This window comes from Elephas maximus, chromosome 17 (assembly GCF_024166365.1).
Source record: "Elephas maximus indicus isolate mEleMax1 chromosome 17, mEleMax1 primary haplotype, whole genome shotgun sequence".
Taxonomy (NCBI): Eukaryota; Metazoa; Chordata; class Mammalia; order Proboscidea; family Elephantidae; genus Elephas; species Elephas maximus.
In genome coordinates, this window is record NC_064835.1 from 63,438,854 (window position 1) to 63,461,548 (window position 22,695).

General features: G+C 35.9%; 1 protein-coding gene across 6 annotated transcripts in view; it reads left to right on the plus strand.

The window, feature by feature from the left end:
• Positions 1-22,695, plus strand: part of EXOC6B (exocyst complex component 6B) — a 713,117-nt gene that overhangs the window by 355,284 nt on the left and 335,138 nt on the right. For all 6 annotated transcript variants that reach the window (XM_049856497.1, XM_049856495.1, XM_049856493.1 and 3 more), the window contains exons 9-10: positions 21,156-21,239; positions 21,611-21,657. In XM_049856497.1, the coding sequence (XP_049712454.1) occupies positions 21,156-21,239; positions 21,611-21,657 (131 nt within the window). The remainder of the gene's footprint in view (positions 1-21,155; positions 21,240-21,610; positions 21,658-22,695) is intronic.

Below are 22,695 nucleotides of genomic sequence, written 5' to 3' on the forward strand. Positions count from 1 at the left end.
TTAACTTGATGGCTGAGGGTATTAGAACTCAGTGAGATTAATTGGTCTGACCAGTGAACCACAGAGCTAGTGATGGACAAAACTAGGATCCAAGCCTGATCTTAGTTGTATTTGAAACCTCTTTTTACTTCACTGTATTATTGATGTTTCTGTTGCAGGGGCAAATAGTGTGCCACTAGTAAAAAGGCTTTTTCCATAATGATACTTGCTGAAGGTATTTCTAAAAAATAAGTACATTGGTGTAATTTTACATTAATATCTGGTCTTTGAAGTTTGAGGAGAAAGACATAAAATTTTTAATTAAGACAATGATACTCTTGGTAGTTTCTGGAAAAGACTGTAGTAAAAGAAACTTTCATGCCCTACCTTCTAATACTGGCAAAGACCTGAAAGATATAGGCACCTGGAGGAAGACTGTCACATAAACCACATTGGTTCTGCCTTAGAAAAATGACTGAAGTAGAGACAGAAGATGGGCAACATATGTTCAGTATTTTGCTTCAGAGATTGGAAGCGATGCCTTATGGTGAACTCTAATAAGGTGTTGGCGTCATCATAGGTGGTCTCTTTGAGCTTGTCAGAGTTCTAGAAATGCCCTGTAAAATTTCAGTCTTGCTGAGGTAGCTCTCTTCAGTTCATCCTAAGGGTTTATTTTTAGTTAGATATTACCCTGTGCTCTCTCCTCTTCACTCTAGACCTGGCTTGGGAGAATCAGGAGGGGAGGGGCAGTGGCTTACACTGCTGCTTTAAAGGATCACTGCCAGCTTTAAATTAGGCTAGCCAAATGCATTCTGGACTAGTTTTAGGTAGATCATCCTTCTTTGAATAGCCAAATAGTCCTTCATAATGCCAGGCCATTGTGCAGTTTATTCCAAGATCAGGCTTCATTTGGAGCCTCCCATCCACAAAAGAGCAAAAATTCCCCCTCTTTCCAGGCGTAGCTTTATTATTCTCTTGGGGGAAACCTTCAAATACTTGGCTATTTTAAAAGACCTTTTGTTGAAAGTTTCCATTGTGCAGGATGTCTTCTGATGCCTGAAATCATCCCATGTAGTTATTGTAGAGTTGCATTCTTGGTGTTTACTGGGCGGAGTCATCAGATAGTCAGCTACTATCTCTGTCATCAGAAGTGGTAGATAACAGGATCAAAAAAACATGGGTTTTTATGGTCATCTTATTGCAACAGGACAGTGAGTTCTTTTCCATGTGGCAGCACTATTAACTCTTGTTATTGTTCAATGCCGTTGAGTCAATTTTTGACTCCTAGCAACCCCATGTGACAGCGTAGAACTGCGCCGTGGGGTTTTCTAGGCTGTAATCTTCATGGGATCAGATCACCAGCTCTTTCTCCTGTGGAGCGACTGAGTGGGTTTGAACCATCAATCGTTTGTTTAGCAGCCAAACTCTTAACTGGTGCACCACCAGGGCTCCTTACTATTCACTGTAACTCCCTCTAAGTCCAGGCGGGGAAGCATATTTTTTTTTTCTCTCTCTTTCAGTGTTCTTTATCTTGGCATGTGACATTTTTTACAAGGATCATTCCACCACTGTCTGTTCTAGGCTTTTTTTGTTTTCTGATCTATGAAGCCAGTTAGTGGACGCTATGATATAGTTGCTAGTGTTACTTTTTGTATCTGTAAGAAAAGGGAACTAAGGAAATAACCTTTCTTTACAGGTGGTCCCCGACTTACAACGGGGTTCCACTCCATCGACTCCATTGTAAGCGGGTTCTGACGTAAGTGAAATACCTCATTTAAAAAATAGTTTTTATTATTATTACCTTTTATTATCAGTATCTTTATAAATCTTAACATTGAATATCTGGGAGTGAACATCTGAGAATAATATCAGTAAATTATGTGCTGCAACATTGTATGTAGTACATATTACTAATGATAAGATGTACCAAAAAAAGACAGTTGTAAGTGTGGTTTGTCATAGCTGGAATACGTTATATGTCAGGGACTACCAGTATTTCTTTGAAAATGCCTTGTTCGTTGTTTAAAAAAATAGGAAAATACAAAGAAAACAAACTGTAATTCTTTCATCATTTTGGTCTTCATTCTTACAGACATTATTCTCTGGACACGTGATACATTTTGTACAAAAATTCAATTATGCTATGTGCATTTGTTTATAATTTGCTTTTCCCCCCCTTTACAGATATCCTATCACAAATATCTTTTCATGTCCATAAATATAGACCCAACATTATTGTTTTTGTTTCCACAGTATGCGTTTACTTAGTCATGCAGTGTCGTTGGAATTGATGGTGATGATTATGATAATGACAATGGCTACTATTTATTGAGTACTTAATACATGCTAAGCCATATTATGTGATTTGCATACATTGTTTTATTTCATCCTCGTAACAGCTCTGACGAGTATATATTAATATCCCTATTTGGCAGATAAGGAAATTGAGCTCTAGAGAGATTAAATAAATTGATAAAGATCACAGAGTTAGGGATAATCTAGGGGCCTGACACATACTACAGTAAAAACTGTGAAAGCCAGAATCTGTGTAAGATGGTAGCCTGTCAGACAAAGAAAACTCAAATATTTCCCACTAAAACAAGCAATAGAAAAGTGATAAGACCCCAAGACCCTATCAAAGGCAGAACACTTGTGAGACTTGGAAAAAGAAGGCAGTCCCGCTGGGTTCCAGCCGCCACAGGTTTTACAGTCTGAACCCAAGTTCTTTCAACTGTGCACATTTTAAACTTTTTTTTTTTTTTTTTTTTACTAATCTAATTATCACTGTAGGTAAAATTATTAAAGTCAATCAAAGGACATAAACACATTTAAGCTTTCTGATCTCTAACACCTCAGAAAAGTTGTAATAACAATTTTCATTTTTAGTAGAAGAATATAGGAGTGCGGTTTTACGATATTCTCAGCAATACTGGATGGTTTTCTTTTCCTTGATAGGCAAAAAAAAAAAAAAAAAAAAAGATTCACTGTGAATTTCAATTGCATATTTTAAATCGCTGTTGGTTGTTGGCATTTTTTCAAATATTTAGAAGCCACTCATTTCCTTTTTTGAGTGGGTATGAATTGCCAGATTTTGATAATATGCCTTTGCATATTATTTTGCTGGAATGCTTATAATTTATTTATAAAGATAAATACTTTTTGACTAATATGTGTTCAGGATTATTTTCTTAGTTTGTTGTTACTATTTGATTTTCTTTTATTTCGGTTTATAGAAATGTTAAAATTTCTTTGTGAACAAATCTGTCCTTTTCCTCATAGTTTTTTATACATATTTACATACATTAAAATGTGCAAGTCTTAAGTGTACAACTCCAAGGTTTTTTACATATTTATACGCTTGTGTAACCACTGCCCAGATCAGGAAATTGAACATATTCATCCCTCCTCCCCTGAAAGTTTATTCTTGCCCTTTTTCCATCAGTAGACTTCCTCCTTCCACAAAGTAAACAAATTTTTTTTCTATCACCATACATTAATTTTCCCTGTTCTTGAACTTGATATGAATAGAATCATCTAGTATGTTCTCTTTTTTTGTTGTTTAGTAAAGCAAAAAGAAAGTTTTATTCGGCATGTATTCAAAAGGACAAAAGTTGAGAAGCGGACAAGCATGTTGCCAGAGCTATATCTTTCTGAGTCCAAGGAAATATTACAGAGTAAGCAAGAATGGAAAAACCAACAAGCATGCTACCACAGCCATGTCTGTCTGAGTCCAAGGAAATTACAGAATAGACGAAAGTGGGAAAATGGACAAGCATGCTGCCACAGCCATGTCTGCCCAAGTCCAAGGAAGGTTACAGAGTCATCTGTATATATTAACATTACAAATGGGCAAAACCATTGAAAGCTTCACCTTTTCACAGATTGGCTAGAAACTGTCATCCTACATTTTGAATTGTCTTTCTTAGCAATCAATGGTACAGGTTTAGTAAGGACAGTCAGGAGGGTCTTCACTGGTCCAACAAATTTCTATTCCCTAAATGTTAATAGAAAAAGATAAGAGTGGAAAGTCTTCTGTGTTCTGGCTTCTGTGAAAGTTTCCCTAAAAAATATTTTCCAAGTTTATTCTATCTATTATCTTTATACCTCAGGGCCCAGTTGATGTGTCCTCGTGAGTCCTTGTGAGCTCTTGTGAGCCCAGCTCCGGCTGGGTCACATTCTCTATGCTCAAGGACAGGGCATAATGACTCCAATATTATTTCCTGAGTCACTCCCTTCTTTTGATCGGAGACTGGAGATAACACATCGATGATCAATACCTGGACTTAGTTGAGCTCTTAGATGGCGACCGTGGCAGGTTCTTTAAACTCACAGATACCATCTGGTTCTTCACCGGGATCTTATAAGAGCGAAGTTCTCATCAATTGTATTGTTGTAGTGAGCAGACTCAATGTACACCAGCATTTTAGCCCGAGGCCTTCTTTTGCTTTTTAGGTATGTAAGACAATAGAGGATAAATTTTATCATGTCTAATGCTATCCGGATGCAGACTAAGAATATTACTGTTCTCTTTAGTAGTGATCTAGGTCATGTTAACCAACCAAATAAAGCTGGTGTTTGTAACCAAGTGGCTTGTTACCTAATGTTATGTATATCCTGTTCTACTTCTCCTGTGTTATTTATCCAAATGTAACAAGAGGTATTTGTTACACCACAGACTACACTTCTTTTGGACTGATAAAAAAATTTCTAAGGTTATTTTGTTATGTAATATGTTACCTTGGCTTAATGAGGTCAGAGATCACTGTTGTGTTTCCATCTCACTAGCAACTTTGTCTGTTATTTGTCCCATAGTGATTGATAAATTTCTTAAAGATTTCTTTAATTCAAATATATCGAAAGTAGGAATTAAATCTACCAACCATACCCTGAGTGTTGGACCAGTGGGCTTTTTTCTGACTTTTCATTTTACAAAGGATAGCAAATTAACATTACCTTTTAGTATTTACTGTGAATATCTAAAAGATAATCTTAAAGTTCTCAAAATGTGTTGCCCACGCATTTGCCAGGAATCTAAACAAGAGATTGTCTACGTAAATTCACTATTAGTTAGAAAGGAATCATTAAATTTGTATAGTTGGATCCACTACACGAAAACATATATCCATAAAAGGCACTGAAAGTTTGTCTAGAGAAAACAGAAGGTATAGAAAAATTAACGTGAGACAAACAACTTTACGTTAAAGAATACATGATTAGCAAGATAATACAGGATAGATTTCTCTTGGAGGTCTCCAGTTAATTTCCCTAAAACATACTAAGTGTTCTCCCTGAGGGCAAGCTGTCCCTCATTGGTTTACCTTTTAACAGTTATGACTCACTCAGAAGCAGAAGTGGAATCTAAGACAAAATGGAGTCTGAGCCATGAGGTAGATCTCCTCTGAGAACCTGATTTCTTTAAGTTACATAATTTTCTGTAGAGCAAGAGAGTGAGAGTTTGACTACAAGCATTAGACAGTTATTTCATGCAACATTGCCTTAAAGACTGATTAAACTGATTACTGATTTACCCTAAATATAACTCTGTTTATTGATCTTTGGAGTCAGTTTCTCAAAACGGACTGAATTCCTCAAAAAAAAAAAAAAAAAAATCACAACGCCCAGAGCCAAAATGGTCTTGCTGCTTTATCTGGACAATTGTCTGACTCATAAAGTGGCTTCAGGAATTGTTTTTTTTTCCAAGGCTCAAGGTTCAAAGGGACACCCAAAGGCAATGGCCTGTGAAGGTTGTCCCAACCTCTATGAAAGCCAGAAATCTGGATTCCAGGAAAATCACATACAATTCTCTCATGGTTCCCTTCTTTGAATCATGATCTTGTTATACAACCTTTAATCAAAAATGTTCAGTAAGTGGTAATTGGGCACTATCTGGTTTTTAAGATCTCAGGTACCATACAGCAAATCAGGAGGTAGGATAGAAACACTAACAATAATATTAGGCCAATTGTCTGAAATAACCAATGAAACCATGACTCTGAGATCTTTGAAACAGGAAACAAATCTGATGAGGTGTTTGTTTATGTATAAGCAGGATCAGTAACTGTTTTTCATGTGTCTCTGTAGCAATCACATTCTGTAAAACCTATGATTGTGTATTAATATAGCAAAATTTATCTATTAAAGCCCAAACTATTCTTTGGGAGAACTAATAGAAAATCTAATGCTATTCTCATGTGTAAAATCGTAGCTCAAATTTCAGACACTTTTCTGGTTATGATATTTACAACTTTGCTAAGTTTCCTAACAGGAACTTCTAATTCAAGAGTTATAATAACTAAACCCATTAGTTAGATAATTTTGGAGAAAAGAGGAAAATGGTTTCTTATATCTAGGAGGTAGGACCGTAAAGCATTATTTCTAGAAAGAAAGACTTTAAAACATTAGTAATAAAAACAGTCTCACATAAAACCCGTAGTATCCTTTCGTTTACTCAGTCTTATGTAGTTAATTTCTGTTCTATGTGATTCAGGATTGACCGCAGTCTGTGAACCCATCAGCTTCTGTATAAGAGTTCTGGAAATCTTTATTGAGTCTAGTCACAGCCTTTTTTATAAGTTCAATATAGTCCATCTTTTTTTTGAGATATTCTGATCAAATGTTTTCAGAAAATCAGCACGGTAAAAACTTATCTGTAGATGACAAAACTTAATATGGCCATGATTAATTTATAAACACATTTCTTAATAGTGAAAGACCTGATAGAAATTAATTACAAGCATAATGTAAAGGCCAAATTAGTTAAAGTTTAGATAAAAAATTTTTCCTAAATATAAACATTAACTGTATTTTTAAAGAACTTCCGATGTAACACATAATAATCTTGAGACATAAAACCATATAGTCAGGTTATACTAATAATATACCAAGATTATCAAGTCTCTAAAAAGCTCAATAGTAATAAAAAATAACTTCATAGGTAAATGATTTGAATTCTCTAGTCAAACTATTTGGAAACCCTGGTGGTGTAGTGGTTAAGTGCTATGGCTGCTAACCAAAGAGTCAGCAGTTCGAATCCACCCGGCGCTCCTTGGGAACTATATGGGGCAGCTCTACTCTGTCCTGTAGGGTCGCTATGAGTCGCAATCGACAACACTGGGGTGGGGGTAGTCAAACTATTGGCTTTGATGATACTAGATTCAAAAAAATAAAGTTTCAACTAAGTTAGCAATAAAGAAATAATAAAATTATGACATAATATTATGCATTTGTTGTCTAATATTAGGCAAAAACACAAGAGGAAATACTAACATATAAATTTTAACCTAAAGAGAAAGAATCAGTACTTCTCTTGATTTTAACAACACATTCTATGTAATTTATAACATGTTAAATAAACCTTTTTAGCACTTTTATAAAAATTTTGTGGCTTCCATGAAGTTTCAGACTTGTCAGGAGTTTATCGTAAGTTACCGTGAAACAATACTTAAGTTAACCAAAGATCTCAAAATAAAAACATTAGCTTTTGTTCTTCCTAAAGCCATGTGGCTTGGTTTCTGACTCAGGAATCTTATTCTAATGAGAGACCGAACCTTTGTTTTAGAGGCAGATTACGCTAATAAATCAACCCCTTAACTCAGAAATCAAAGAAAATTTTGTTATTTTAACAGTGAGAAACCTAATTGTTATGTATGTTATAAAAGCTCTTAAAAATCTCAAACCATTAAACTTTAGTCAGACAGGTGAAACTTTTGACCATATCAAGTAAATTTCTTTTTAATAAACGTCTTAAAAGTTGTCTTTGTTATATATCTTTTTCTACTTCCCTTTAAATGGCAAAAATGAACTCACTTATTAGCTGACCCAAATATACACACATATATATATCCTTATGGTTTAAAAAGCAAAGGTATATAAGCTTTTTTTTGGACTGGGTTATATATCCTTATGGTTTAAAAAGCAAAGGTATATAAGCTTAAATTACGATGAATATCTATTAACTCAATTTAACATCAATAAGTTACCTAAAATATCTTAGAAATTATTTTAAGCCTATATACTAGAAAACACAACTATAAAGTTTGTTTAAACATTTTAAGTTTTTATTCAACTTTTGTTATTTCTCACATTTTTTTCCAATCTAATTTTATCAACTGGCTTGGGAAATCGTGAAGTCTCTGTTTAATTGACCATTGATATGGATATAACCTTAAATCTCTGGCTACTGTTGGAAACATTTTTTCAGGCCATTTCAGGTGGTTTTTCACTGTGATTTTTATTTAACCTTGGTGGCTGAGGAGGCCTGATTTTGCCCCATCCTACCTACCTTTTAACTCAACGTAGAAGACAAGATTAGGCCCTTCTGATTCATTTACATATGTTTAAATTGACTGAGGCATTTTGAAATGCTATCTACCCAGTAAATACCAAAGCTCTTCAGCGATTTTGGAAATGAATCCATCAATTCTTAGCTAGGGAGACTGGGGGGTAGAGGAAAAAAAAAAAAAAAAAATAGAGGAAGGTCACTTCAATTCATTTACATATGTTTAAGTCTACCTAGACTGTTTGAAAGGCAAAAGATTAACTAATTTCTTTCTCTTTTGTTGTTCTGAAAGTTACTTTTTAAGATAAAACTACTTTTTTTCTTTGAATAAGACATTTCATGTAACATCTAGCAAGGAAAAAAATTTTTAAAATTTTTTCTTTTAAGTATCTTCTCTTTTGTGTCTGGCTTTTTTTCATCAATATAATGTTTTTGAGATTCATACATGTTGTTGCATCTATCAGTAATTCGTTTTTACTGTGGAATAATATTACATTTTATGAATTTTTTGGATATTGGAGTTGTGTCCAGTTTGGGGCTTATAATGAATCAAGCTGTATGACATTTTGGAAGAAGTCTTTTTATGGACCTATGTATTCTTCTCTCTTGGAAAAATACACCAGACTGGAATATTCTAGTTATCATTTCATTTTTGGTTTCTAGATTAATTCCATTGGAGTCAGATGTTATACTCTATAGATTCCAACACTTTAGAATTTATGGAGACTTTCTTTATGGTTTAGCATATAGTATAATTATACAAATGTTCAGTGTGTACTTGAAAAGAATATTCTGCAGTTACTAGGGTACTCTATAAATGATAGTTGGATTTGCCAACATTGCCTGATTGGGTTCTAATGGTATGTAGAGAAAATATTTCAGAAAATTTTAAATGGGGGAAGATAAAGATGTAAAAGGAGGTCTTTCTATACTTCCTTCAAACTGGTAAAATGATGGCAGCAGTGGACTGTTTATATGTTTCGCGTATATAAGGATAATAACTACCGCATCCACTAAGAATGCTGCACAGAGTGATACACTCAACACAGTACAGGTAAATAAAAATGGAGTCTTATGTAACATTCAACTAACTCATCAGAAATTAAGAAAAGGGAAATAAATGGAAAACAAAGAGAACAAACATGAAACAAAAAGTAAAATGGCAGACATAAGCCTTAACATATCAATAATCATTTTGAATATAAATGATCTAAATACACCAATTAAAAGACAGACATTGGCTGAGTAGATTAAAAAACATGACCCAAGCATATGCTATCTACAAAAAAAGCACTTCAGATATAACAGTATAGGCAGACTGAAAATAAAAGGAGGGGAAAAGATAGATCATGCAAATACTAGACAAATAAAAACAGAAGAGCTTAATATATGCACACCCATGTTTACTGCAACACTGTTTACAATAGCAAAAAGGTGGAAGCGACCAAGGTGCCCATCAACGGATGAATGGATAAATAAATTATGGTTTATTCATACAATGGAATACTACGCATCGGTAAAGAACAGTGAGGAATCTGTGAAACATTTCATAACATGGAGGAACCTGGAAGGCATTATGCTGAGTGAAATTAGTCAGTTGCAAAAGGACAAATATTGTATAAGACCACTATTATAAGAACTTGAGAAATAGTTTAAACTGAGAAGAAAACATTCTTTTTTGGTTATGAGAGGGGGGAGGGAGGGAGGTGGAAGAGGACGGTATTCGCTAATTAGATAGTAGATAGTAGATAAGAACTGCTTTAGGTGAATGGAAAGACAGCACAGAATACAGGGGAGGTCAGCACAATTGGACTAAACCAAAAGCAAAGAAGTTTCCTGAATATACTGAATGCTTTGAAGGCCAGCGTAGCAGGGGCAGGGATCTGGGGACCATGGTTTCAGGGGACATCTAAGTCAATTGGCATAATAAAACCTATTAAGAAAACATTCTGCATCCCACTGGGCATCTGGGGTCTTAAACGCTAGCAAGCAGCCATCTAAGATGCATCAATTGGTCTCAACCCACCTGGAGCAAAGGAGAATGAAGAACACCAAGGAAACAAGGTGATTACGAGCCCAAGAGACAGAAAGGGCCACATGAACCAGAGACTACATCATCCTGAGACCAGAAGAACTAGATGGTGCCCTGCTACAACAAATGACTGCCCTGACAGGGAACACAACAGAGAACCCCTGAGGGAGCAGGAGAGCGGTGGGATAAAAAAAAAAAAAGATGCAGACCCCAAATTCTCATAAGACCAGACTTAATGGTCTGAGACTGGAAGGGCCCTGGTGGTCATGTCCCCCAGACCTTCTGTTGGCCCAGGACAGGAACCATTCCCAAAGCCAACTATTCAGACGTGGATTGGAGTGGACAATGAGTTGGAGAGGGATGCTGGTGAGGAGTGAGCTTCTTGGATCAGGTGGACACTTGAGACTATGTTGGCATCTCCTGCCTGGAGGGAAGATGAGAGGGTGGAGGGGGTTAGAAGCTGACGAAATGGACACAAAAAGAGAGGGTGGAGGGAGGGAGTGGGTTGTCTCATTAGGGGGAGAGTAGTTGGGAGTGTGTAACAAGGTGTATATGGATTTTTGTGTGAGAGACTGACTTGATTTGTAAACTTTCACTTAAAGCACAATAAAAATTATTTAAAAAAACAGAAGAGCTTATATTTATATTTATATCGGATAAAATAGACATCAGAGAAAAGAAAATTTCTAGAGACAGAGGTACATTATATAATGGTAGAAGAGTAAATTCATTAAGAAGATATAGTCCTAAATGAGTATGCATCAAACAACAGAGCTGCAAAAACTGATAGAACTGAAAGGAGAAACAGACAAATCCATGATTATAGTTGGAGACTTCAAAACCATTAATGAAATTCCTATCAAAATCTCAGCAAGATTTTTGTAGATCCAGACCAAAAAAAAAAAAAAAATACAACCCCTTGCCATCAAGTCGATTCTGACTTATAGCGACCCTATGAAAAAAAAAAAAGTAAAACTGCCCCCTAGAGTTTCCAAGGAGAGCCTGGTGGATTCCAACTGCCAACCTTCTGGTAAGAAGATGTAGCTCTTAACCACTATGCTCCCAGGCTTTGCAGATATGGACAACATTGTTCTAAAATGTGTCTGGGAAGGCAAAGGAAATAGGATAGCTAAAACAATTTGATAAAGAAGAATAAAGTAGAAGAAATAAATCTGCATAATCTCAAGATTTATTATCTATATGGATCAGTGAACAGACTAGAGAACCCATAAATGGACCTGCAGAAATATTTGACAAAGTTGTAAAAGGAGAAATATTTGACAAAAGCAATAAGCAGTTCAACAAATGGTGCTGGAATAATTGGACATTCATAGACCCCCCCCACCAAATTTCACTTAATTCTCACATTTTACACAAAAAATGAACTCAAAAAGGATCACAGGCTTAAAATATATAATGCAAATATTATAAAACTTTTAGAAAAAAATAGAAAATCTTCAGGATCTAGAGTTAGGCAAAGGCTCTTAGTCTTGACTCCAAAAGCATGATTCATCAAATAAATAAATAAATTGGACATTATAAAAATTCAGCAGTTTTGCTCTGCAAAAGACCCTGTTAAGAGGATGAAAAGGCAAGCTTGCAGGGTGGGAGAAAATACTTGGAAACTACATATTTGAAAGGGTGTAGTAATCTAGAATATATAAAAAAGTTTCAAAAGTCAACAGAAAAAAAGCAACAACACTCGAACAGAAAATGGTAAAATACATGAAGAAACAATTCACTGAGAGGAATATATAGAAGGCAAACAAGCAATAAAAAAGGTGTTCAACATCATTACCATTAGGAAAATCAAGTTAAAACACAAGGAGCTATCGCCACGTACCTATCAGAGTAAGTAAGATACAGTGACAATACCAAATTCTAGCAAAAATGCCTTTGGGAATATAAAATGGTATAGTCACTCTGGAAAACAATCTGGCCATTTTTAGAAAATTAAACATGTAACTGCCATATGACCCACAGTTACACTCCTGGGCATTTATTCCAGAGAAATGAAAACTTAATTCATACATAAATCTATACAGGAATGTCTGTAGCAGCTTTATTTATAATAGCTAAAATCTAGAAACAACCCAGATGTTCTTCAACAGGTGAATGGTTAAACAAACTGTGGTATATTCATACCATGGAAGACTGGTCAGCAATATGCATAACAGCGTGGATTAACTAATAGAGGTTTATGCTGAGTGAAATAAGCCAATCCCAAAAGGCAGTACATACTGTATAATTTCATTTATGTAACATTCTTGAAATGATAAAATTGTAGAAGCAGTGAACAGATTAATGGTTGCCAGGGGTTAAGTAGTGGGTAGATATTGGTCATGACTATAAAAGGACAACTTGGGGGATTTCTGTTGCTTTGGAAATATGTATCTTGACTATCAGTATCAGTATCCTGGTTGTAATATTGTACTATGTTTTTCTAAGATGTCTCCATTGAGGAAACTTGGTAAAGACCACAGGGGATCTACTACTCGTTACAAACTGCATGCGCATCTACATTCTTTCATAATAAAACTTCTAGCTTCTTTTCTTAACCTGTATCCTTACCCTTTTTATATAGTGTAGACCCAATATTTTTGCACTTCCTATGTCTTTATATATTTTGCCTGTTTTCCTGAACATCTGACATTCCGTATGACAGATTTCCTTATCCATGTATTCTAAATTTGTTTCTGTACAGCATCTATTTATGGAGAGAAAAGCATAGATTTATCTTTACAAAGTTATCCCGGTCCTGGCTTAACTATACAAAGGGTTATGGTGTTTTTTGTTTGTTTGTGGCAAATTTGGGTTTGAAATGCTGAGATCAGCCATGTATCATTAGTAAAATTGCCATTATGTATCAATATATATCATAAAAATAACCTGTATTCGTCTTTCAGTAATTCAACTGAGCCTCTGATTTTGTGCTCTTTCCCACAGTGACTTTCTTTAAACACATGGGAGCTTGCTTAGAGGTTATGCCCCTAATTCTTTTTGTATAAAGTGTACCTTCTGTTTAACCCAGTACTTTCCATTATGAGGACTATTAACAATTTCTCATTTCCTCTATCTCCGTGAATTGATTGTAACAGTTGCAACGTGGTGGTATTATTTACATTTTTAAATGCCACATTTTCCTATTAGCTCGTTAGTAGTTGTTAGGAGTCTCTGGGTAGCGCAAATGGTTATGAGCTCAACTGCTAGTCGAAAGGTTAGCAGTTTGAACCTACCCAGAGGCACCTCGGAAGATATGCCTGGCAGTCTGCTTCAGAAAGGTCCCAGCATTTAAAACTCTATGGAGCAGTTCTGTTCACACAGATGTGGTCACCATGAGTTGGAATTGACTTGATGGCAGCTAACAACAACAGTAATTGTTAATAATTTTGACGACATTAAAGACAGATTAAGACATATATCTGGGAAATTGTAAACTTCCAAATTGTGAATTATGTTAGCAGTTTAGACTATTGATAGATGTAAGTTAGAATAGAAGAGGCTTTTCTTAAATTGGGAAGTGTGAAATTAGGCGTTTGAATAGTAACTCTGAAAAACTACCAACTTTGGAAATATTTTTTTTTTTTTGGAAATAGTTCTTTGGAGAAAATGCAGAAAAGCCCCATTGTGTTCACTTGAATTAAAGAAGTGACTCTGCTGGCTTATGATGTGTAGGTGCTCAATTCTCTTAAGAATTTTTGGTGTCCCATTGTTGGACAGGAAACCCTGGTGGCGTAATTGTTAAGCGCTATGGCTGCCGACCAAAAGGTTGGCAGTTTGAATCCACCAGGCTTCCCTGGAAACTTTATGGGGCAGTTCTACTCTGTCCTCTAGGGTCGCTATGAGTTGAAATCGACTCGATGGCCATGGGTTTGGTCTTTGGTTTTTTTTATTGTTGGACAAGTAGTTCGTTTTACTTCTTTGCTCACATATCCTTACTAATTCCTGGTATTGTAGGGGCAACTGAATAAAAAGATGAAATTGGAGAGAGAGAATTTCAATCATAGTACTTTTCAAAAATAGTAAAATGACTTTCAACTACTTTAAATTAAAAGCTATGTCACATATTAGAATTTTCTAGATAATGGTCAACAAATTGACTGAATCCTGTTCACTGAGCAATTCACACATTCAGGATGCACAGTTACATGTAGGTTTCCCTAACAAAAGGGACACTTATCTTAAAACTGAAATTCAAGTCTTTCCCTGCTCAATTACTTTAATCCTAGGGGAAGTCTGGGTTTTTGTTCTAGCCAGGTAGGTAGATTGTAATTGTAAGCAGTTTGGTTTGCTAAGCATGATTAAGACACCATTCCCTTTGAGGTTTACCCTTTTGCTTCTAAGGTACAACTGTTTATCATCTTGGGTCAAAGGCTGTAAAAAGTAGTCATCAATTAAAGCTTTATTGGTTGTAATTGGTAATGCTATAAAAGAAGCCAGCCAAACTGAATCTGATAATAAAAGACTCTTTGTTAAAATATTTAATAAATTAACACTCGTCTTGGAAGGGGGAAGCTAATTACAAAGGCCAAGATTGTTAATCATACTGTTTACTTTCTTCAAAAGCACACACTCGACTACTCCATAATCATTAGACATTGGATTTCTTTCTTTTTCTTTTTTTAATCCCACAGACTGTCAGTCCCTGGAGGGAATGATCTTCTATAGTTCAGGCTTGGGATATGGTAGAGGGAGGAAATGCCAAGACAAGCATCGGTTATAAGGGCCATCTTAAACATAAACAGGACACTGTTAGAACGTCAGACTGCTTCTGCTCTCTTCAAAAAGGGTCGGAAGTTTATGTAGATTTATTTTGTAGGCTAATTGAGTGATACTAGGAAGTGGGGCACTTGGCAAGTTACAATTTTTATATAACAAATTATCTCCCATAGCAGGTATCCTTTCCCTATACGTAGTTTTTTCCTTGACAGTGTTGTGCTTGACAATGTTGTGGCTCTTGAATTTTAGACATTTTTCAAAGCCCTTATATTGGTAAATGGAGCTTACCTTTGTAACTCTTGAATGACCTTGCCATGAGAACTCTATGAGTAGGCTTTTACATCTGGGACTGCAGTGTTTCCACATTTAAGCAGTAGGGGGCATCTTGGGTTTGTTCTTTACACATGTGTCTGTAGTCTGATCTTTAGGGCAGTTCTAATGAAAGAAAATCCTGCTTTGGACCTGCTGTGCAAATTAGCCATATGGTGAAGTGTAATATCCCGCTGAACATCATTATGAGGCCCTATGAAAAGTGCTCCGTTTTTCACATGGAGGCAAATTAAAATGGCTCTTTCAGTTTTTTTTTTTTTGAACTCTGAATAAACCTGTCTTCACTTTTATTTTTTCACTTGGATGCCGGGACAGTTAAAAGAGAGTTCCAGCTGCAGCTAGAGTGGTGAAATTACAGGCTGCGTCCAAGACCAAGTGGAAATATTGCTTCCTGTAGGCAAAGCCGGAAGAACAATGGTGTGTGCTTCCCTCCTTCCATTCCCCTCCTCTGTTCTTTGTGTAGTTGTCCTTAGCTACTTCTCAAACCAAGGGTTCATTTTCTGTTATGGTGATGGATGGGAAGGACTCAGCCCTCTCTCCAGTGGACCCTGTATTAAACTCTGCCAGCAAAGACCCACTAGATAAAGAGTTGTTTAGTCAAATAATGACACGGTAAATATTTAATGAAGCAGATAGAAGGTCTGTCCCTCTTTGCTGTGTAGACATGGTGTCCATATGACAAAGTATTGTCCCAGTGTAAATTTTTTTTTCCTCTGCAAAACTAGGCACGTAGATGCCGCTAATGTTTACAGACATGGGGCTCAGGAATTTATGAAATGTTCATAGTTCTTGTGTACGTGAGGAACATTGTTATCTTCTGTGAAGAAAACAAAATTCATGGTAAGATCTTTCACCTGGCCTTTTCTTTTTTCCCCAAGACTGGGATCCAGACTTATTTGATCGCTGGGACATATTGTAACCTATAGCAGCTAAAATTTGCCTTTGAGTTCTGTTAGCAGTAAATTTTACCATTTTTACAGAGAAGGGGGAAAAAAAGCCTCATTAAATATGTGTTTCCCATGAAGTGTCTAAATACATGAAGAAGAATTCAAGGTTGTCACTCGTGTTTTTGTTTTCATTTTTAACCATTTCTTCAAAGACCATGTTGGTCCCAGCATTTGTATGGTGTGTTTGAAGTTTATAGCATGTGTTTGAAGAAGGGGAGTTGGAACAGCACTGTAGAGTAAAAAGGAATCATACTAAATTGCTGTTGATGTTGGAGATGGAGAATAAGATTTTTGCATGCAAAATTCAATGAAAAAGGTGGTACAATAATGGCTCTGTTTCTTCTTGTGTATATGTGTGCATGTGAATTATCTGTTTAGCGTGGGAAAAAGCCTGTAAGTGGGTAAACCAACAAGTAAACAGTAGTTATTGCTGAGTGATGGGATTACGAATGGCTTTATTTTCTCTCTTTGCCTAATCTGTAGTGTCTGATTTTTCTGCAAGTCACATATTTTACTTTTGTAATTGATAATAATTTTAAAAGAATAATAATGAAAATACAGCTGAAAGCAAAAAGCTAAAAAAATTAAAGAAATATTTTTAGCATAGACTGAGGGAAAGTGGGTTACTTCCTGGTCGACAGTGCTGGGATTAATGATTAGATTTAGGGAATTGGCAATTGCTTTTGGAACATGTGACCATTAGTGCTTTTCTCTAAGTTTATCATAGAGTTTGCTAATGACACTAAATATTTAAACTAAATATGCATATAGTAGATAAAGCACCAAGTGACTTTTAGTGTTGCTGTGAATTAGAAATTGAAGGAGAGGTTAAAAGAACCTGGAAAATATTTCTTTCTCTTGTTTTAACATTAAACAAAAATAGAATACTTCTTGTGATTATTTAGCTCTTTTGATATAGTTGTTCTACAAGTGAATGATAAATTTGTTGTGGGGAATTCTTTACAATAATGTCTAGTATGTAATAATTAGGTTAAATTTAAGTGGAAATATACATATTTAGTGTAGAAAATGTTAAAGCTTTCTTTGGCTTCTGAGCCTTTCTTAAATTTTACTACAATATTTTAGATGCATAAAAAGCTGAAAACATACACCATCATTGACAACTGAGGCAGATAATGATATTTTGTCTGAATTTGAGTAGAATATCCTCTAACTCTAGAACTGATAGAATAGATTGAGAAATCCAGTTGGTGACTGATGTGGGTTTTGCTGGCATAAAGAGAGCAGTCCTTGAAAGTTGACTATCCGTTTTCTACTCTCTGCCTTCTGTCTTGAAAATACAATCCTGAAATGATGACTACATTGGTTGCCCATCCTGTACTGCATGGATTCTCCTTTTTAAGGCCTCCAGAGTGTGTGGTGGAGTACCACTGGTGGTAGCACAGCACTGGAGAATACTAAAAAATAATAGTATTATAGTAGGGGCAGAGATAGGAACAACCTATATTACTCACCGAAGTGGGACGTAGAGCATTTTCTTTACGAACTGTCTTATGCCAGTTGACCTATATGTCCCCCCAGACTATGGTCCCCAGCCCCAGCTGCTCCATCCCTCAAAATGTTTGGATGTGTCTAGGAAACTTCTATGCTTTTGCTTTGGTCCAATTGTGCTGATTTCACTTATGTTGTGTGTTGTCTTCCCTTCACCAGAGTTGACATTTGTCTGCTATCTAGTTAGTGATTTCCTGTCCCCCTCCCTCCCCACCTTCATGACCATCAAAAGATGCTTTTTTTCTGTGTTTTGTCTGCGCATGTCTATCAGTTTGTTGTTCTGTGGGGACTTGCATGTTGCTGTGATGCTGGAAGCTATGCCACGGTATTCAAATACCAACAGGGTCACCCATGGCAGGCAGGTTTCAGCTAAGCTTCCAGACTAAGACAGTCTAGGGGAAAGGACCTGGTGGTCTACTTCTGAAAGGAGTTAGCCACTAAAACCTTTTGAATAGCAGTACAACATTGACTGATATAATACTGAAAGATGAGCCTCTCAGGTTGGAAGCCACTCAAAAGACGACTGGGGAAAAGCTACCTCCTCAAAGTAGAGTCGACCTAAATGATGGGGATGGAAACAAGCTTTTGTGACCTTCATTTGCTGTTGTGACACTACTCAAAATGAGAAGCAACAGCTGCAAACATTCATTAATAATTGGAATGTGGAAGGTACGAAGTAGGAATCTAGATAAATTAGAAATTATCAGAAATGAAATGGAGTGCATAAACATTGATATACTAGGCTTTAGTGAGCTGATGTGGACTGGTATTGGCCATTTTGAATCAGACGATCAAATGGTCTTACTATGCCGGAAATGACAACTTGAAGAGGAATGGCGTTGTGTTCACTGTCAAAAAGAACATTTCAAGATCGATCCTGAAGTACAGCACTGTCACTGAAAGATAATATCCATATGCCTGCAAAGAAAACCAGTTAATACAACTATTATTCAAATTTATATACCAATGACTAAGGCCAAAGATAAAGAAATTGAAGATTTTTACCAACTTTTGCAATCTGAAATGGAGTGAACATGCAGTAATGAGGTATTAATAATTACTGGTGATTGGAATGCAAAAGTTGGAAACAAAGAAGGATTGGTAGTTGGAAAATATGGCCTTGGTGATAGAAACGATGCTGGATTGCATGGTAGAATTTTGTAAGACCAACGACTTCTTCATTGCAAATACCTTTTTCTGAAAACATAAACGGCAACTATACACGTGGACCTCGCTGGATGGAATACACAGGAATCGGATTGACTACATCAGTGGAAAGAGACGATGGAAAAGCTCAATATCATTAGTCAGAACAAGGCCAGGGGCCAACTGTGCAACAGACCAGCCATTGCTCCTGTGCAAGTTCAAGTTGAAGCTGAAGAAAATTAGAACAATCCATGAGAGCCAGTATGACTTTGAGTATATCCCACCTGAATTTAGTGACCATTTCAGGAATGGATTTGACGTGTTGAACACTGATGACTGAAGACCAGATGAGTTGTGGAAGGACATTGTACATGAAGAAATCAAGAGATCATTGAAAAGACAGGGAAGAAAGAAAAGACCAAAATGGATGGCAGAAGAAACTCTGAAACTTGCTGTTGAATGTTGAATAGCTAAAGCGAAAGGAAGAAATAATGAAGTAAAAACAGTTGAACAGAAGATTTCAAAGGGTGTCTCAGAAAGACAAGGTGAAGTATTATAGTATGTGCAATGCCGGGCAATGAATAATGAAGACTGAATAAGAATTAATGCCTTTGAATTGTGGGGTAGGCAAAGAATATTGAATATACCATGGACTGCCAAAAGAATGAACAAATCTGTCTTGGAAGAAGTACGACCGGAATGCTCCTTAGTGCGTCTTATCTACTTTGGACATGTTGTCAGGAGGGATCAGTCCCTGGAGAAGGACATCATGCTTGGTAAAGGGTCTGTGGAAACGAGGAAGACCCTCAACGAGGTAGATTGACACAATGGCTGCAACAGTGGGCTTAAGCATAACAACGATTGTAAGGATGGTGCAGGACCAGACAGTGTTTCGCCTTAGTTGTGCATACGTTCACTATGAGTTGGAACCAACTCGAAGGCACTGAACAACAACAGCGAGGAACCCTGCTGGTGAGATGGTTAAGTGCTCAGCTATTAACCACAAGGTCAGCAGTTCGAACCCACCAGTTACTCCAAAGGAGAAAGATGTGGCAGTCTGCTTCCATAAAGATTACAAAAAAAAAAAACCAAACCAAACCCAGTGCCGTCGAGTCGATTCTGACTAATAGCGATAAAGATTACAGACTTGGAAACCCTGTGGGGCAGTTTTACTGCATCTTACAGGGTTGCTGAGTTGGAATCAAGTTGTTGGCAGTGGAGTTTTGGGTTTTTAATGGCTAGTGACGTTTATGACTTAGCTTTTGCATCTAATTTTTCTTTTCTTCATTAGGCTCTGTACATTACAACTACCAAATGTCTAAAATTCTTCGTGTTGGCTTCTCATTGTCACTAGAGTTGAAATGCAAATAATATAATTAACAAAGTCCTCCAGCCTCATCTCTTATCTTCCTCTCCCTTAAGTCCTGAAGTTCCAGCCATGGAAAACTTGTTCCAACTTTTTTTTCCTTTAACCTCTTTGTCTTTACTAGGAACATTCTTTCCATTTCTCTTTACCTAACTACCCTTCTGACTCATTCTTCATTTATGAGTATAAATGACATTTTTTGTGGGGAATCTTTCTCTGACACTCTCCCCACCCATTATACACACTTATGCATACACAGACACACATGACACTCTAATCCATAGGATTCTGTAGTTCATTTTAATACAGTTGCTTCTTTAGTTGCCAGTCTTCCACTTTAATCTATAAATTTAATGAGGACAGGGACATTTCTTGGTGGTAAGCACTTAACTGTATAATAAGTGACGTGTTTTTCTGTGAGATTCTGTGGATTAAGTAATGACCATGAAGCATTTGGGTCAGTATAATAATGTTGTCGTTTGACCATCTACTTATTGTGACCTTACGTATAACATTTTCTCAACTGTTATCGTAACCTATGAGAAGGTTGATTTGCCTTCATTTTGGTAAATTTATAATTGTTAGTTCAGAAACTAGCTTTATTGTGCTGCTGACTGAGTTCTGATAGTTTCCTTGTAAAGATCTTATGTATCCACCCCTACTGGGTTTGTACGTAAGGTTCTGTATGTGGTAGTAGTTATTACTGTTATTTTTTCTCTTAAAATATCAGATTTTGAGAATTGTGGAGCTGCCACATTTCCAGATTTGGGAGCTTTTCTTTTCTTTTGAAATAATCGAGTAATCGGTCCAATTATGTCAATCCATTTTCTTTTGTTTGTTTTACAGGGTGCCCGGGAAACATTTGAGAACTACTACAGAAAACAGAGGCGAAAACAAGCGCGTTTGGTGCTCCAGCCTCCATCTAACATGGTAGGATTACCGCTTCCACTTTTCTCAAGCCCTTTTGCCTGAGGATGTGCTGACATCTTTTTATTATTTTGCATATGCCCTTTTTGTTTGTTTGTTTGTTTTACTGTTAAACTGAGACCGCTTTTGGTAGATGTGACTTGCTAGAAAATAGCAACTAACATCTATTTATTGCTCTGTGTCAGACATTGCTCTAAGTACTGAATATATATTGTCTCATTTCAGCCTCATTATAACCCTGTAAAGTAGTTATTATTTCTTATATGAACCTTATAGTCTAGGGAACAGAGCCTTACGAGTTAAGTAACTGATTTCAACTTTTTCTTAATGTATCAAAACAGAAACAATAACTTTTCTTCTTTGCTTTGTTGCAGCATGAAACTTTAGATGGCTACAGGAAGTATTTTAATCAAATTGTAGGGTAGGTATATATATTCTTTCATTAGGTATATTTGTGGAACTTGGAAAAATAAATAAAATTTTTCTTGGAAAATTCCTTTTCTTTTTTTAAATCCTCAAAAAGACAAGATTTATTTTTTATTTTCTGAGGATTTAAAAGGAACATTCTGTTGGCTTTAGCAATATAGTATTGGCTAGTATATTTAGTGAATAAAGGGAGAAAAACATTGATTGTAATCTTACAATGATTAATTTTTTTTTTTTTCACCTCCTTTCTGGATAAGAGGGAACCAAATAATCTGCAAACTTAGCAAAAATTTTCTTTATAAAGGGTCAGATAGTAAACGTCTTAGGCTTTGCAGGCCACACAACCTCTGTTACAACTATCTATGTTGTTGTAGCGCCAAAGCAGCCATAGATAATACCTAAATGAATGATCATGGATATATTGTAATAAAACATTATTTATAAAAATAGACAGATTTACAAAAACCAGGCCAGATTTGCTCCATGGGCTGTAACTTGCCACCCTGATCTACAGTATATTCTAGAATGGGGCTGCAGTTCTCAAATAAACCTTTAAAATATAAGCAGCTTGTTCTAGTGATAAAATAATTACTTTGCAGTAAAAAGAAAGGAAATTAAGTTGGTTTATTCCTTCAAGTTCCTTTCTTTTCTTTCAGATTTAGATTGTCAATGTAATTGATAATTTTGATTAAAATATATCATAAAATTCTTTATTTAAAGAGTTAATTAGCATGAACACATATAAAATAGCTGAGATAACCACAGCAGAATATTTAAAAATAAGCTTGCATTTTTTTTTAACCCCTGTAAAATACTTCTCAACACGTGGATAAAAGTCCTTATGTAGGAAATTATTTTGATATTTTGGGCATTGCGTTATTAAAAATGCATACTTTACCTTTCATTGTCTCTTTAAAATCTATTAATTTGTTGAATGTATTGCTGGTCAGTTATTTTTAATATATCGACATCAGCTATCTTTACCTATAAACATTTTCTTCATTTTAAATTGCTGGATAATATGGATAACATC